Below are 16,938 nucleotides of genomic sequence, written 5' to 3'. Positions count from 1 at the left end.
TGTTGTTCGCTTTTCATCGATAGTAGCTTACCTACCTATTATATACGAAGTCCCAGTGGTCTGACGGGTTGGTTGACTGCTTCATGCAAAAAGATGGCGAGAGGGACACTCGAACGGTACACGTTATCGTGAATCTTGCGCAAACGTCGCAACGGACCGGCATGTTAGGTTTAGTGGTCTCAACTACTTGGGCAAATACCAAGTATGCGACATAAACCACCTAGATAACGACATTCTCTTCGTGCAAACAACGACTTTGCTTTCAGACCAGAAACGCGATCCCAAGCACCTCGGTCTTCACCGACAAAGTCCCTAGTGCATCGTACAAAAAAGCCTAAAATCGCACGCACGCTCTCAAGTTCTCTTGCTTGCATGTCTGACGCTTATTTCAGTCTTGAAGACCGGTGTAGTCTGCGAGAGAAACATGTCTAATTCCAACTACATGGAGGTAATCATAGATCAAGAAAGAAAAGAAGGAAGAAAAAGGAAAGCGGACTGTTGCAAGCGGGTAATCCTCGAGTACAAGGGAACACACCTATAAACATTGCCGAGTTTCCCCCTCAACAACTAAAAATCCTTCAACCCCTTCTCCGTCTCAATCTCCTCCTTCTCAGGGCACCATCGATCCTGTAGTTCCTTATCCAGCGTCTTCCCTATAGTTTCACTTTCCCACCACTCTCCCCAGCTCGTCAGGAAGATGCGATTCGGATCTTCGGGGAAATCATCCCGCGTAAAAGCCCGCAGGATACTCTGCGCCCCTATATTATACTGTTAGTTATTGACTCTTGTGAATCAGAGCCTCCGTGCATCCCCATTCACGGCGCCTCTCCACATGTATGCAGAAAGAGCCCAGATTGTAGCGACACCGCTAGAAACGTAGAGAACCGGAAACTCACCTTCGTCCACACTCTTCGCATCCTTCATCTCCATGCTCAACACGAGTCCACTTCCCCTTCCAATGCCCGTCCCGGGGATCAATCCCGGGCTGACCGCTACCACCTTACACGCCGTATCCTTCAGCTTTCTCCGCCACCAGTGCGCCCCGAGCAACTGCACAAACTTGGTCTCGGCATATACGGTGTTTCCGTCCTTGCCCGAGCCGGCCAGCAGATCTTCTTCGAGCGTGCTAGGGTCCGTGACGCGGCGGATAGCGCCCGAGGACACTACAACGATGCGGCTATTGCTATCGGCAGTGGTGTCGGATCCAGGTCGGAGAAGCGCAGGGAGGAGAAGGTGGGTTAAATAATGTTGGGCTATTTCCGGGCCGGCCAAGTTAGATTGTCCTATCCGACCAAATGAAACCTCATGGGAAACAGCACAGACTTACACAAATGATTCACCACCAACGCCTCACACCATTTGCTCCCTCCCGGCCCCGCTTTCTCAGTCCCAGCGCCATTCGTGATCCCGGCATTCAAGAACAAATAATCAATCCTTTTCCCCTCAAGCTTCTCCAACGTCTGCTTTGCAAAGTGCTTCACAGACTTGAGATCAGCCAGCTCCAGCGGCAGGATGTCAAGAGAGTGGGGGTCCAAGGACGCTCCTTGAAATGCAGATCGATAAGCATCTTGGGTACGGGACGCATCGCGGGCGCCGAGGATGAAATTGTACGGCTGCGAGGTCTGGGAGAGGAGATGCTTGATTACGTGGAAGCCCTGCGTCGGTGTTAAGAGTGTTGGTTCATAGCTTCTTTGACTGAAGAGGAGGGAGGGGGGGGATAAGGGTGTATGCCGGAGCAGACGTGACATGGACATGGAAGGGTTGATCGGGAGGGACCAAAGGTGGGGTGGGGTAGTGTACTGACCAGGCCGGATGAAGCACCTGTTGCTACTACTGTTTTGGCAGTGGCGGCCATTCTTACAGTCGGCTGTTTTCAGGATGCTGCGCGATTCGGAGTTGGTGAGTGATGTTTTATCTGGTGCAGAGGCACGTCCAAGTGTCTGGAAGATTTCAGTTGGGGAGAAAATACATGAGTTGTTGGGAAAGCTCCATCGATGTCGTTGACGAACCTGCACTGCTGATGTAATCGATGCAGTGCTGTAACTGCCTGGAGGTGCATATGTGGCCTTGCTGTGGCCTGTACACTAGAGCAACCTGCAGGTGCTACCCTCTGGATCACATATCAGGACTGGAACGTCCGAGACGAACCACTTTGATAAGTATCCCAAGCAGATGATCCGGGGTTAGGGTAAACTCCGATCTAGAAGTGCCAAAATCCGGGCCATCCAACCATGTGCTTCTTGCCTACTCTTAGAAAAGAAAAGCTTCCTGTACTGATATAGAATCACGCTGGTCCGATTTGTAATTCGCACTATTTTTCCGAGAAGCAGCTCAGCTCGGACTCGTGTTCATTACTACCCTCCCGGTACTCCCAAACTACCTCTACCTAATATGTTGTATGGGTATCGTGTCCATAATTCTTCCTAATACTAAAACAATCATGCTCAAGCTTGACAACCTATATTCTGCGAGATTCCACATCTAAAACATATCCCTGAGTTGCTGGTACACCCCAGCCCCGTTAGAGGACGCAGGGCTTCCCGTGGATGCTCTCCCAGTCATACCAACATCATGAGAGTTCGTCAAATTGGAAAAGTACCCACCACCTCCAGCGCCGCTCATAGCCACGTCGGGTGAGTGAATCCGGTTTGCCCGCATCCTTCCCGAAGGCAGACCACCTTGCATATTCTCAAAGATGCGAGACATCTCAGTATGTAGCCTGAGCCCGTTGGTCGAATCATCCGGCGACGAGCCTTGCATCTGGCTCTGATGAGCCGCCGGAGTTGAGGCATCCGAGGCAAGTTCGCCGCTTCTGGTTCCTTGGGAAAGAGTGTCGGAGCGGCCAAACGGCCCTCCTCCCGAGTATGTGGCGGTGCCAGGGCTGTATACACTGCTCGCAGGACTACCGCCGGCAGCATTGTCCTGAAAGCGCCCGAGTGGCCTGGCCATAGCGCTGTTGCGGGTCGTCGGGTTCGAAGTTTTCGAGCTGTCTTCTTCCATTCCCAACCGAGCAGCGTACTTCTTTAGGGACCCAATCGTGCGCCATATTCGTCGCGACACCCATGACTTTGCCGACATATCCTTGATCAGTTCAAGGGCCATGTAGAATTCCTTGCGGCAGGACGCGCTGAATTGGAGTGGTGCGTGGGTGGAAGCGAGGAACAAGACGGCGATGGAGGAGGTGAGAAACTGGTGGCCAAACATTTGCATGCGGCGGTATATGTTCGTGGTATCGTTGAGGTCCGTCAGATAATGAATTGTCTCTTTGGCTAGCTCGACGGCTCTGCGCGCAAACTCCATGTTCTCGGCGATGCTGATGGCGCTGTGCAGTATTGGCGTATACAGCCAGATGCGTATCTAAAAACAAGAGTAAGCAACCGATTTCTTTTACAAAAGAAAAACCCTCAAGGCTACATCAACGCACCTGGTTGAGCCTCAGTCGGGTCCAGATCTGCAAGCGCTGGGTGCCCCCTATCGGCATCTTGACTGGTTCATGCGTACTGATCTTGATTTCTTCAGGCACGCTGTCGTACCAGGCAAGGATCTTATTGTCCAGCTCTTCAAAGTCACTAGGCTTGAGTTCACGGATGACGGCCGGCTCGAAATAATCTATCAACTTCCAGGTCTTGGCAGCCAGCATGGACCAGGTAATCATCGCCCGCAAGAATGGGTTGTCATCCTGTACCAAAAGTCAGCGCGGGCTCTTGAATGTAGGGCCTCTTCGATATCTCAGTCTTACCGGGTAGGGCAGCTTTGGGTCAATCTTGGCATCGTCGCACACAAAAGGCAAGCCAGTGGCGAAGCTCCACCTCCTCTCCAGCACATAGACGATCCAAAATGTGTTTATAGTGTTCTTCCTGTCCTGAGGGTCGGTGATCTTATCAAGTCCTTCTCGGCGGTGTAGACCCAGTTCGAAGCATAGCCGCATGAGTTGGCCCATCATACGCCAGGCCGCAACCTCGTCATTAGAAAAGAACTTGTAGCCGGCAACAAGAGCTAGATAGGGTAACTTGAGGACATCGGTAAGCCCACTCATCAGCGTCTTCATAGTAACAGCCTCGATGGTTTCGTACAGCCGAGCTGCCATTGCGCTGTGTCCGTGCTCCTGGATAACCAAGGCAGTGCATAGAACAATCTTGAGTAAAAGCGTCTTATCATCGGTGAAAATCTCGCATTGGTCTTCCGATGGCACCATGCCTTGTCTTTTCAGTTTTTCCATCCACTCAGAGATCTCGATCGCATGCTGAATCGTAGGCTCCATCTTCATAACAGGATACATGACACTGACTTCCTCGTCGTGCAGCTTGCAAAGTCGGATCATTTCAGCCTGGCTAAACTCCCACAGTGGATCCATCTGTCTTTGATAAGAGGATGGCTGGATCGGGGGTAGCGGCGTCGGTGATGTACGCGGTGTCGGTTCGGCCTGTGGGCCGCTGTTGCCGTCGCCACTGTCACCACTGTCGTCGAGGGCCTCGCTGGCACCGGCGTATCCCATGTTGTGCAGGGTGTTTTTGGCCACATCCACGGTAAAAGCAATGCTGGTCGGTCCATTAAACGCCGATGGCGGTCGCAAAGGCGCGAGAGGCTTTGAAAACTGGGGCATGGAGGCTGTCGATGGCGAGGGAGTGACCGTCGCCGAAGGCGGTGGCAAGATGCGGTCGTGAATGGGAGCGAGACGTAGGGCTTCCTGGCGCAAGGCACTCATGTTGCTGAAGAGAGTTTCGACCTGATCCTGGAGACGGCTCACTTGGTCGGCCATCTGTTTGAACTCGTCCGAATCCTTGAGACTGTGCGAGCAACAGTTGGGCGCATAGAGACACTGGAGGTTGAGATGGCCGCATCGCTGACAAGGGGTTTGGCCATTGCACTTGATCTTGCGGCGCTTGCACTCGTTGCTGCGGATGTTGATGGCCACGGTCAGCACTTACATAGGTAGGTATTAGAAGAAAAGGGAGTCGTCTCCAAATCTCTCGAGGGCCCGAAGTCCTTTTGAGGGTAGATATGGAAAGTGGAAAAGGAAGGAGGTGACCACATACCATGCTATCGAAGTGTACTACGAGCAAAATTGAGGTTAGCTAACATGTCTGTAAACAGGATGATACTATGCCACATGCTGAAGATGAGAGGAGGTAGGACTGGATGAGGTTCATGGATGGAGATGCTACACACTCGATTTCTTTTACTCCGCTGTTGCTTGGTAGAGCTTGAAGCGCCATCGTCATCGGCGGCCTTGCGCTTAGCGGCACTGCCCGAGGTAGTTCTGTTGCTCCGAGGTGCTGTGCCGGTAGGGTGATCTTGGGTATATGTATCCGACTGTGTTGCCGGAGACATGGAGCCGTAGTTCATGTCATTTTGGGCGGAATTATCACCGTGCGGGGAGTACACGGACGAGTTGCGACGGTAGGGGTCATGAGGGTTGGCGAGGGAGGCGGTTGTGCTACCAGTGATGGATGGTCGGGGGGCCCCATGATTTGTACCTTCAGCCGTCCTCATGGGACCAGACGCGAAGTCGTGAGGCCCATAGTCTCGCTGGTGACTCTGGAGCGGATGAAGGTGGTGGTGACTGTTGTATAGGTTTGATTTGGTGAGTGAGTACGCAGTAGATGGATGCGGCGGCAAGGCGGCACTCGAAGGCATCCCACCCTGGACGACGCCACCACCGCTTCCGCCCGTCAGCCCTGTCGCCGAGATTGAACCCAGACCACCCAAAGCGCCTCCAGAGGCTCCCGGTGTTGAGCCAGACATTCCTTGCTGAGTAGCCGCAGCAGCTGCACCTATGCCATCTGGAGATGAAGAGATGGGAGCGGTAGACGTTGTGTTGGTTGTAGTTGCAGAAGGCAGACCTCCGGCGCCGAGAAAGGAGCGCAGGTCGCTGACCTGTGTCTCGAGAAGATCCATTTTCAGTCAGTCAGTGGTTGGGTTGGGTTTTTCGTCAAATTCCACTTGGCTTCATTGCCGACGTCTCTAGCTGCTCGGTTCCACGTTCCAGCTGTTCCAGGCAGTTCCAATTGCAGCGGGTGCTTCCCACTTTAGCCCCTCCCTTATCTGCCGTTCCTTAAGTAGGTTCGTATTTAGTGTAGGTCTCGATTTCTGCTTTGTTCGCCTAGGCTGCCCACGACCCTGGTAATAATTGCGTGGTGACAAACTGCGACCACGTCAAGTGCGACCAGGCGATTTGAGGGCGCCTAGGTAGTCCTGTAGTGTACATGAATGGAAGGTTGCAGCTCTTTGGGGCTGTTCACTCTACACTTACCTCCACCCACCTAGGTACGTAACAAGGGAACGGACGAAAACCATGAATGTGTTCTCACGTGATCAAGTCCTTTTTTACTTATCCCTTTAACGGTGCGAATGGGTATTGGTCAATTACACCACCAACTCACGAAATCCCCTGCAATGACGAAAAGAGTGCTGCAAGTGCTGGTAAAATCAAGGTCTCGGGTCTGCAGGAGCACAGACATGCAATGTACATGTGGATACAATGAGACCGGACGATTGGCCACCTTTTGATCTTGGCAAAACTGGACAATTTTGCACATGTACATAGTTGGGAAAGGGATAGGTAATCAGCGTGACTGTAACGGACGGGGAACAGATGGGGACATGGGATGATCCTCCAAAAGGTCTCCGCTACAGCCTGTTAAGGTCGTTGAGCTGAGGTCCCCGGTTTTCACCTGGACTCAGCCGGAGTACCTCTTCGTCAATGTCCGAGACCGGGCAGAAAACGAGGCTCTATCGGTAATGAGGCATGAACAAATCATGACCCATTCTGGCCCATGTGAAACATTTTGACAGGCATTACTAATTTGCCTTTCTGCATTGAAGAAGAGCTAAACTAGGTAGCCCCGACAAACTACCGCCAGAGGTGCATTTCCAGATCTGCGTCCACGTCAAATATTTCTGCAACCCGACCTCCACTCCCCCACGGTTAGGTTAGCCTTGCACTCGTCCCGTACACTCGCCAAACCCGACCCTTCCGCCCGCCTTTCCCACACAAAAACCACGTAGGGTGACAGTATCTCCGTCCTTCAGGAACGTGCGAGTTTCATTGCCGCCATTGAGCTGGAACTGCCGCTTGCCGCCCTCGCTCAACTCAAGCAGACTGCCACTCTGTTCTGGAACCGGTCCACTGATGGTTCCCGACCCCAAAAGGTCGCCCGGTCGCAGCGGGCATCCTCCCAGTGTATGGTGGGCAATCATTTGCGGGAACGACCACATGAGGTTCTTTCCGCTCGTCTTGGCGACCGTGGTTGTGTTGCCTTCTGGAGCTGAAAAGGGGGATCGGCTATTAGCAACCCATGTCAACTCGAAGAAAACTGATGGGAACGGGCCTTACTTGTTAGGTCCACCTCCAGATGGATATCATAGACGGTGGCCTCCCTCTTCTCCTTGAGATATTCCTGCACCGGAGTCGGATTCTCGATTCCCTTGGTCCTAAACGGCTCTAGCGCATCCGCAAGCACCACCCAGGGGCTGATTGTCGTGGCAAAGTTTTTGCCATTGAACGGGCCCAGCGGGACGTACTCCCACGCTTGAATGTCTCTCGCGCTCCAATCGTTCAAGAGGACGTAGCCAAAGACGTGCTCTTCCGCCTCGTCAATACCAACTGGCTGGCCTAGGGGGTTTGACTTGCTGATGAAGCAGCCCAGCTCAAGTTCAATGTCTAGCCTTTGGGTGGGTGCCACAGTCGGCCGCTTGGGATCTGCTTTGGGGTCCTGTAGGATCTGGCCGACGGGGCGACGCACTGGTGTGCCTGACACAACGATACTGGAGGCTCTTCCATGGTATCCAACCGGCAAGTGAGTGTAGTTTGGTTGCAGGGCGTTTTCCGGACCGCGGAACATGACACCTACGGCGTAGGCATGGTGATAGCCGGCGTAAAAGTCGGTATAATCGCCAATGGCCATTGGAAGGTGCATTTGGACGCTTTGTTGAGGCACAAGGGCCCTTTCTCGCAGCTCGGCATTGTTCTTTAGGAGGTCCGGGTGAGTTGTGTCTTCTGATAGGAGATCCTGGATTCTTCCTCGGACATGACGATGGACGGATCTTCCAAGCTGCGCGAAGGCATTGAGTGTAGGTTGTGCAAAGACTGCTAGACTGGATGCCCCACCAGACGGCAATAGGTTTTCTGGCCCGATCTGGAGAGCCAACACTTTGAGGTCAAGGACGTAGGTGCCGATGGCTATGCCGACATGGGGCGACGAGTCGTTGGGAGTGCTGATGATGCCAAAGGGGATGTTGGCCAGCGAGAAGTCGCTAGAAGGGTCGATATCAAGCCACGAACGCGCCATTGCCGTGTGAAGTTTCTGGGGCAGCAAAAGCGTCAAACAGGAATCTCATGAAGTCCTCATGACAGACTTCCGATTATAAGTGAAAGGGTTCGCCAGCTCGTCACCAACTCTCCGTGGAGTAAAGTCCGACGCAAGCCGCCCGCCCCGCCCAGCTCCTCCGCGTCTTTACCCCACATTGGCCGGCATAGCGGTTCCCCACCCCGCGGGCCGTAAGGTAGAACCAACTCCAGTTCCGCTCTTGACAGGAAGGGCGCCATCACTTATCACCTGCATCCTGGAAACATCCGAAACATGGACATTGATGGTTGGGGATACCTTGCCAAATCTTGCATCGTTCGAACGTTAGGTACATTGCAACCATCCTAATTCACTCAAGTCGTTGGACATCTGGCGTCTACCATAGAGGTATACACTACAGTCGTCCATCAAGTTCGCCAAATTTTCCAACCTTGGCAATCTGAGAACTTGTTAACACCTTGTCCCAGATGCACTGATTCACCCATGATCCACAACATGGAACGGTACGAATCATCTGCGATTAATGCAAGTGCCTTGCATGAACATGTGGAAGGTCTGATCTCCAAATTAACGTTGTGACAGACAAGGACGACACTCATTGTTGATATTATAAAAATTTAAAAAAAATATAAATGACATCGATACAAGATTTGGTTTCCCTTCAAGTTACGACGATGAGAGCGAAGATTTGATAACCTAAGCCCAGGGTTCATGCTTCACACCAAATATCTACATTAGGTCTGTTCCCACTTTCCACCGTGCTACGGACGATGTCATCAAAGACCCGACAGTTTGGTAAGAACATGGTACATACTGCAAAACTAGGTATGGATACGCAATGCGGTTTCACCTGGATGTGGTTAGGCCCATTACCCATCCTTGAGCACATCAGGTCTAGTATCAAATCCCAGATTAACATCTCGTTAATGAGAGCCTTTGGAGTTCTATCAAAGGATCTACAACGACGACTAATGGAAAGAAAGAACGAAAAAAAAGAGAAGGAAAAAAAGAGGGGAAAAAAGAGAAAAAGAAGAAGACAAAAAAACGAAATCGACAGCGAACTGGAGCGGAAAGAAACAGGACCGGGAAGAAGTACCCGTTGGGGAGGGGGGTCAGATTTTCTGTCTGTTGCCCCAACTCTGTCCCCTTCCCCAACCGTGACCTCATGGAAACAATACCGTAGAAACTCGAGAAATTGGCAAAAAGCTTTCCCTCTTTGAGCATCGGACAGTAAGCACAAGGAGCAGTATACTCCTGTACATATGTCTGCTCAGTTAGTGAAGGCTCTAAAAGACTGCCCAACACTATCTTGCCTGCGTTCCAAAAGCATAGGCTCGGACTCGAGCGTTACAGATCTACCAGCACCCTGCCTGATATCCAGGTTCTTCAGGCATTAGCGTTTTGCCAATTTCTCGAGTTTCTACGATTTTCACATTAACAATCGAAGGCTGCAAAGTGACGTGTGCCTGTCCAATATGAACGAAGAGGTACCTCTATGATAAGGTGTAGAGGTACGATAAGGTACTGGATGAATGTAGTGTACTGTTTGCAATGTGAGTCGGAGCCTCTGCAGGCTGTAACTTCCATTCTAGAGTGTTCTGATCAGCAGCAATTCAGTTCAGTGCTGGCTTTAGGATGTAACTTGGAAGGTACGACTTGCGTGGCTACTTGCTATTTTCGTTCATCTGAAAGATTCATACATTGTGCGCAGGGCGAAAAAAATCAAATCCCGGGAAAGTGAATAGGTACATATATGCAGCGCCGCATGCATCGGCAGTCACTCCAGAGAGAGGGAACGCCGATGCCGGCAGTTGCAAACCAAGGATACCTAGGTATGAAATACCGGTATACAGACGGCATTCATTCAAATCACTCCAAAGTTGCTGACTTTGTTACCGACGTAGGTACCTCTTCATATACCGAGCAAGTGGAATAAGGCACTCGGTTTTGCTTGGATATCAGCTGTGATGCCGAGCAGTGCGTCGGCCGGATGAACACCCTTCAGAGGTTCATCAGCAACCTGTCCATATATTCTCAACACAAGATGAGGAGTCTACCATACTTCGAACAGGCTGCAATGCTAGCGGTGCCACAATGCTTAGGTAGGCTACGAGTTGGCGAAAACGAGCCCTCCGAGATTACGCAGGCATGCCGACGACCTCCGGCCGGCCCGCATCGGACATTTTATTTTTTTATTATTATTATTTTTTCTTCTTCTTCACTGCATTGCCTCGCATTGCATGTTGATTTCAGTTTCTACTCACCTCCGACAAGGCAACCGTGGCTGTGTTTTCGACTGGTCAAGTGAACTATATCTTCTCGCCCATGTCCACTTCCATCTCTCCCTTCCCCCTCCTTGCAAGTTCATCCATCGAGTCAGTAGGTACTTCAAGTCGAAAGAACATATTCCCTCGCCTATTTTCCTCTACTTCCACTTACACCTACTATACACTCCCCACTCCATTATTTTACACTCCCCACTCCTTCTATGATGGCTGCTTTTGCAATTCCTAGCTTGAGCTGCATGACAGGTTGCGGCAATCTCCCAAAAGAAGCAGCAGTCACCATGTTTGACACTCACTCCAAACAGCGCTCATGGATGAAGCGCCAAAAGGCTCGGTTGACGCGTCAGTTGCACAGGATCACCAACGGCCTTTTTCCGTCCCCTTCAGAAAGCATGCCCTCAAGCCAAATTCGTGGCTCGTCTCGATATCGAAGCCCTTCTCCTTTTCCCTTGCAGAGACTCACCGCCAAAGAAGTGGATGAGATTGAGGGGCAACCTGAAGAGCCAGAGGGCGCTACTGGGTGCGATGACCTCGACGAACTGTCACCTTCTGCATCACACGCAAGTAACGCTTCGAGCATGTGGAGACCTCCCATTCCGTATCTCGACAAGACTCCCCAGAGCCGCTCTCCATCCCGCTCGACCAGTCAGGCTGTCCAAGCCAGACGTGAGGTGAAGTTGATAACCCCACCTCCTACAGAGGCACAACAACCACAATCGGCAACCATCGAGCAAGTGCGTAAGTCTTACCCTTCCATTCTGGCCATTACTGGTATAATCGACGTTTTAAAGGTGTACATTGGACACTAACATATTTCTCGCTCCTCTAGCATCTGCTGTGGTAAACGACAAGACATCACTCCTCGCCGACACCATACCTTTTGAGCTAGACAACAGCAACGAGTGGGAAAACGTTACGGCTCATGACACTACCATGATCCAGGATCTGGATCTCACATTCTGCACCTTAGACGAGACGCCTGTCTTGAACCCCACGAGGCCCTTGCGATACCTTGGAGTAAGCCTAGACGATGTTGAGTTCTACAGCATCAGTTCGCATGACTCCAACACGAGATTATTGGCGGCATGCGGCTGGATCCAAAGCAGCGATCACGTCTCAGCCCTTCCTGGAACGAGTGCCCCAAAGAAGGGTTGGCTACCAGGACCCCGCCACAGATACACCAAGGTCCCAGCGGTTATATCCTCCCCTGGCTCCTCATCTTGGGGCTCATTTGAGCGTTAGCTACCTAGACCTGCTTCCTCTCGTCGTTATCGTGTGTCCCCCCTCCTGGCGTCCGGCTTTGACCAACAGAAGGCGTTTGTTTGGTACCAGACTTCCAAGTTTCCTTTGCTGGAGCATGACGAGGGGAGCTTGCTGGCAGCACGGCTGGAAACATAGGTAATCACAACAGGCCCTGCCGATTGAGGAGAAGGATAAGGGGTCCCAACAGGGACGACATTCTGAGTGGTGCGGGTCGGGGAGAAGAATGCCTTCTTCCACCCCAGAGGAGGAAGACTGATGACTGGACACCAAGGACACCACGAGAAAACAAGGAGGCCGTCAACACTACCGCCGACATCACCACCATCGCCACCGCAGATCAACGGTTATAAGCTTATACGGACCGGAAAAAAGACGTTTCGGTTACAGTGGACGAGGCCGTGGTGGAGAGGAGTCGAGGCTGTACATTGACCTCTGAGGGCATGCACGATACGACACGTACCAGCGCCCCAAATACGCATATACGGAGTCGGTCTAGCGTGATTTTGGCTTTGATGTCATGGGATTCCTGGACTATTGCCACGTCTGGCACACACTTTCATATGTCTTTCATTTTTTTTTTCCTGGCTTTTGGTTCATCACATATGGCCTTTATCGCAAGACTTGAATTGGGATAATGGGTTGGCGTTGACATTGCAGATGGTTCTTACGTAGGCAACTACATGGATTTCAGGAATGGGAATGGATTCGGCTGTTGGACTACCTAGTCTCGGACAAAGTTGGAATGGATCGCATGGTTTGGAGTTGGGATACGGTTACCAGGGCTGGAGTTTATACTTGCTTGAATTCAATTGATCGCTTTCTAACATGCTTCTATTTCTCTAGCTCGTTGATGACTGTGACGAGGTTGACCCGCTCCCGTTTGTTGTAGACGTGTAGGGGTGCAGTAGAGGTAGCCTCGGTCTTGTCTGACCTGTGTTTGGTTCCCAGAGCAAGTATCAGCGTCCCAACTCATCCCTTCTGTTCATCCACCATCTTCTTCTCTTCATCCACCATCTTCTTGTCCCGTCTCAAACCCCCCCCCCCCCCCCCCCCCCCCCCCCAATCCTTCAATCAAACCCAACCATCCCCGCTAACATCACTAATTTCTTTTCCGCCTTTGTGATTTCTCCTATAAACTCCGCCATCAGACACCTACCTCTCCCCTCCGCCCAGTCCTCTCTGTAGTAAGGGACCAGATCAACCAAGAAGAACTCGTAGTCGCGTATTAGTGCACTGAAGAGAACGGTGAGGTGAAACATGGGTATTGCTTCTGGATCCTCATCTTTGGCCGGTTCGGCTATTAGGGAATTGAGTCGTTGAATCCTATTGCGGCAGCGGTTGAGGAGGGTGTGAAGAGATTGTAGCACGAGTGTTGGGATATGAGAGGAGGGGATATCTTCTGCCGTTGATGAGCGTGAATATGAACCGAGACGGGAAAGATGACCAGCATCTCGATCTGGGCGGCGGGTGGAGGTGGATATAGAAGAGATAAAGGACTGGAAGAGGGAGTGTAGGTGGTCGAAAGTTGTGCGGATGTGCTGTTTGAGAAGGAGGCGGGAGCTCTGGGCGGAAGAATGCGAAGTGGTAGGATTAGGACTCGGAATGGTGGGAAAATGGGCGTAGCAGCGGAGGGAACAGTCGGAGGCGCGAGGGCAGGTGCAGGGAATTCTGTGAAGTACTGGCTCTGGTAAAGATTCTGACATTTCTCGGGCCAAAATTGTTGGTCTTGGTGCGGGGGAACAGGTAGCTAGAAGTGTGCTGCTGTAAGTAGACCAGGAATTTGATGTTGGAGCAGACACAAGGAGTAAGCGTTTGGTTCGGAATACGACTCTTGGGAGATGAGCGTAAGTTTTTCTATGCCCCGTCTGGGGTCCATGTCGGGCGGAGGTTATTTTCATATGTATCTTGTTCAATACCTTGTCCGAGATCTCTGATAAATCAACCCAGGAGGGGTGATCCGGTGATTCATCTACAGACCAGATCAGGTCCAACATGTTGTCCGTTATCAGTGACTCCGTTGGTGAAAGTCTGCACGGATCAAACTCAAGCAGCGAATAGTGGGGTGAGATACAGCCACCGGTATATGAGTAAAGGCCAATGCTTGTAGAAAGTTTTTGCCACACCTAGCCGACTGAACAGTAGGGCTGTTAACACATGGCTACTCTCTTCACAGAAATGGAAAAGAATGTGGGTTTGTAAAAGCTTCTTTGTGTCCGATAGTTTCTGGAAGCCTGCCATAGAAGACCATGTTAGCTACAATTTCTTTGACGGGCGGGTTTTAGTACTTGTGTCATAGACTCGAAGGAAATCCTCATTGTCCACGTCAACCTCGGGCCAAGATCAAAGAATGACGGATGTTGAAAGGATAGATCAATGTTTCTCGATGAACCTTGATAACTCTGCCACACCCCACCTTGTTTCCACGTGTGTCTGGAGCGATGACCCGTGTTTGCGAAGGGGTTTGTCAGGGGTAATATTGCAAACGTAAACAAATCATCCTCGCGAATTCATGGGTTAGGGTTTCCTCTGGCTCCACCACCAGGATTTCCCACTTTCGCCAAGATCAGTGGAAGTCCAAGCGTCGTCGTCACATTCCGAACAGCGTGTTTCCTCCTTCTCCAGAGTATCCTTATCCAAATCATCACTACCCGTCTACACGATCTGAACGCAAGCTACTGAAGGTTCGCATTCATTGCCGAAACATTCAACAACAGCGGGAACTAACGACCCATTACAATACTCTCGTAGTCCTCTCCCAAAATGCCCGGCTCCTCCCTCTGGCTAATCCCTCCTCCCTCCCACCCTCTCTACCCGATCCTGTCATTCCTCATCTCCCAACACCTCCCCTCCGATTTTCCCTCTGAGGCTGGCGCTGCCGACGCACGCTTGATTCCTGAATTCTTTGCTCCTCACATGACCCTTAGCTCCGGCATCTCACCGGATCTCTACGGCGACGATCCCCAGCGTTGGCTCGACTCAATCCCCTGGCCGTCCGCTGACGAAGTACAGGTGAGGTTCGAGGGAATCAGCTCTCAGGACACGTACTATCGGAGGTGCTATGCAAGGGTCAAGCTGGATGAGGGAATCAAGAAGATTGCCGGGCTGGCGAGGGCAAGAGGAGTGAATGGGGAGGATGATGCGAAAGGTGCCAAGACGCAAGAGTGGTTGGAGTGGTGGAGGAAGGAATTCGGGCCGCATGTTAGTTTGATGTAGTAAGTTGCTATCCCTTGTGGTTTTGTCTCGTGCTCTATGGTGACTATGATGGGCTAAACGTAGGGCTGCAGTGGCGATGTCCCTATTAGCGATGACAGGTTGAAAGAGGTCGCCAAGGTTGTGGAGGAGGCTGGTGTTAAGCTGGCTGAGCCAGAGGGTAATGTCGAAGGGAATGGCTGGAATGGCGGCGTTGTCTGGTTGGTCCCGACTGACAGGGATATCAGAGACTGGAAACCGATCGCGAAACGAGTGTTGTAGTGACCACGGGGGACAGTGCCAGGTGGTGAAGCATATCTAAAATGTGTGGATATTGATGTGAGGCTGTTATTATTTTTTGCTCTTCTAAACGCCGATATTCTGCACGGGCGAAAATTGCAAGCGCCTGCTTGAAGGCCTGGGAGGAAACGAATGAACGGATGACAGTCATCCCCCGTCCTCTGGCTTCATTCTGACCCTTGTGGACACCACCGAAGATGCGCATTGGACTAGGAGTTGTATGAATTGAGTCGCATATACTGCATTCTTTGCACAAGCTCGCCATCCGTCCCCCGCCACGTTCTCCCCTTAAGGTGTCGCACACACAGCTTTGTCCCCTCGTCAGGGTAGTACAGCCAGCAAGCCCACTTCCTCCACATCCCGTCCTTCATCTCCGTCCTCGCTCGTTGGCCAGCCGTGTCCTCAATGAAGGCGCCCCTCAACATGGCAGCGCGGCTGGGAAAGATTTGGGAGAGGTAATGTGCCGTCGAGGCAAGGTGTGGCTTGTCGTGCCAGAAAAAAAGCGGCGTAAGAGGGATCTTGACACTCGTACTCCCGCTTCCAACCGAAAAGTTCTGCTTGTACAGGTTTGTCAAGGCTCGGAGCGCTGGGTAGAGCATGACGTGGTCTGACTTGGCGTAGGACACCATGCGGGTCGATGGGAAGCAGACATATTTGACGGGAACGTCAGAAGTCCTTCGAGGCTCTTGCCCATCTGTCGTTTCCGAATCAGAGGAATCGGGAGACTCGGGTGCAGACTCGGACTGTTGCATGATCTCGAGAAGTGGCGCCAAGGGAATGTCGGCAACCAACGCCCAGTCGTGTTGCTGAATCCAAACGTAGGGCGTCTCGGTCAGCCGTAGGGCGGAGCGGACGCCTAGACCAAACCCAACCCGCGCATGAGGCTCGATGAAGGTGATGCGCCCATCTTTGCTTCTGGTGATGGTGAGAGTCACAGCATTGTGCTGTTGCGCATAGGCCACTGAGCCGAACTCCGCCTCTCCCTCGGTGATGATGAGCTCGTCGTCGTAGAAGGCATTTCCAGCCCAGCCATAGCTCCGCGAGTACTCGTCGAGGATGAGTTGCTTGGCGTTCTTCTTGTACTCGGCGAACTTTTTGGCCCCCTCGGCAGTAACAGTCCCTTTCTTGAGCCGCGAGTCGGAAGCAATGCGGTCGTAGGTGTCGAGGACCAAGATGATTCTGCATTTGGTCAGGGGAGCGCAATGCTTCTGGAAAGAGGCGATGATGGATGACAACAGTTCAGTGGACGGTGCCGAGGGTGTTGGTGAGGTGGTAAGGACGACAGTGACGAGGTCATGGCTGGACCGGGGTGAGTGAATGCGAGCGGCCGCCGATGGGGGCGGGACCTGCTCAGAGGTCATTTCATCGGCAAGTCCATTCAGATCCTGCAGGATTCAGGGTTGGGGTTGCTGATGTCGACCTTCTGCTTCTGGGTGATCCAAAAAGTCGGCCTCCGAATGACGTTGCGGGCGCGAGGTTGTCGAGTGGGCAACTCACCGTGACTTTGTTGGCTAAAATGCGGAATGCAGGGAGGGAGGGAGTCACCGGCCGCGAGTCGGGCTCGGCGAAATCTTGGAATTTTTCCGTTTGTT

General features: G+C 52.0%; 7 protein-coding genes across 8 annotated transcripts; 2 read left to right on the top strand and 5 right to left on the bottom strand.

Moving 5' to 3' along the window:
• Positions 1 to 346: 346 nt before the first annotated feature.
• On the bottom strand, positions 347 to 1,960 carry NCU05535 (hypothetical protein). Its single transcript, XM_955404.2, has 4 exons — positions 1,805 to 1,960; positions 1,328 to 1,655; positions 897 to 1,253; positions 347 to 758 (listed from the first exon to the last, which is right to left on the bottom strand). Exons 1-4 carry the CDS (start codon positions 1,853 to 1,855, stop codon positions 568 to 570), a joined length of 927 nt encoding a protein of 308 aa, XP_960497.1. The 5' UTR covers positions 1,856 to 1,960; the 3' UTR covers positions 347 to 567.
• A 303-nt stretch (positions 1,961 to 2,263) lies between these two features.
• On the bottom strand, positions 2,264 to 6,199 carry NCU05536 (hypothetical protein). Its single transcript, XM_955405.2, has 5 exons — positions 5,170 to 6,199; positions 5,037 to 5,053; positions 3,740 to 4,895; positions 3,425 to 3,679; positions 2,264 to 3,357 (listed from the first exon to the last, which is right to left on the bottom strand). The coding sequence occupies exons 1-5, from the start codon at positions 5,896 to 5,898 to the stop codon at positions 2,482 to 2,484; spliced, it is 3,033 nt and encodes a 1,010-aa protein (XP_960498.1). The 5' UTR covers positions 5,899 to 6,199; the 3' UTR covers positions 2,264 to 2,481.
• A 572-nt stretch (positions 6,200 to 6,771) lies between these two features.
• On the bottom strand, positions 6,772 to 8,395 carry NCU05537 (fumarylacetoacetase). Its single transcript, XM_955406.2, has 2 exons — positions 7,337 to 8,395; positions 6,772 to 7,268 (listed from the first exon to the last, which is right to left on the bottom strand). The coding sequence occupies exons 1-2, from the start codon at positions 8,289 to 8,291 to the stop codon at positions 6,934 to 6,936; spliced, it is 1,290 nt and encodes a 429-aa protein (XP_960499.1). The 5' UTR covers positions 8,292 to 8,395; the 3' UTR covers positions 6,772 to 6,933.
• A 2,480-nt stretch (positions 8,396 to 10,875) lies between these two features.
• On the top strand, positions 10,876 to 11,829 carry NCU05538 (hypothetical protein; the record flags this gene model as incomplete). The annotated part of the gene is made up of 3 exons (XM_955407.1): positions 10,876 to 11,332; positions 11,424 to 11,611; positions 11,668 to 11,829. 3 exons carry the CDS (start codon positions 10,876 to 10,878, stop codon positions 11,827 to 11,829), a joined length of 807 nt encoding a protein of 268 aa, XP_960500.1.
• Positions 11,830 to 12,688: 859 nt separating this feature from the next.
• NCU12099 (hypothetical protein) lies at positions 12,689 to 13,560 on the bottom strand (the record flags this gene model as incomplete). Its single annotated transcript, XM_011396745.1, has 2 exons — positions 12,689 to 12,783; positions 13,014 to 13,560. 2 exons carry the CDS (start codon positions 13,558 to 13,560, stop codon positions 12,689 to 12,691), a joined length of 642 nt encoding a protein of 213 aa, XP_011395047.1.
• Positions 13,561 to 14,217: 657 nt separating this feature from the next.
• On the top strand, positions 14,218 to 16,835 carry NCU05539. 2 transcript variants are annotated; one of them, XM_011396655.1, is made up of 3 exons: positions 14,218 to 14,538; positions 14,606 to 15,069; positions 15,142 to 15,589. In XM_011396655.1, the coding sequence occupies exons 2-3, from the start codon at positions 14,618 to 14,620 to the stop codon at positions 15,326 to 15,328; spliced, it is 639 nt and encodes a 212-aa protein (XP_011394957.1). In that variant the 5' UTR covers positions 14,218 to 14,538; positions 14,606 to 14,617; the 3' UTR covers positions 15,329 to 15,589. The 2 variants fall into 2 exon arrangements, with proteins under 2 accessions (XP_011394957.1, XP_011394956.1); XM_011396654.1 differs by having other exon boundaries at positions 14,218 to 15,069; positions 15,142 to 16,835.
• Positions 14,314 to 16,875, bottom strand: NCU05540 (hypothetical protein). Its single transcript, XM_955409.3, has one exon. It carries the CDS (start codon positions 16,705 to 16,707, stop codon positions 15,556 to 15,558), a length of 1,152 nt encoding a protein of 383 aa, XP_960502.2. The 5' UTR covers positions 16,708 to 16,875; the 3' UTR covers positions 14,314 to 15,555.
• Between the last annotated feature and the right edge of the window lie 63 nt (positions 16,876 to 16,938).

This window comes from Neurospora crassa, linkage group VI (genome assembly GCF_000182925.2).
Source record: "Neurospora crassa OR74A linkage group VI, whole genome shotgun sequence".
Lineage (NCBI taxonomy): Eukaryota > Fungi > Ascomycota > Sordariomycetes > Sordariales > Sordariaceae > Neurospora > Neurospora crassa.
This window is presented reverse-complemented; position numbering and strand designations above follow the sequence as displayed.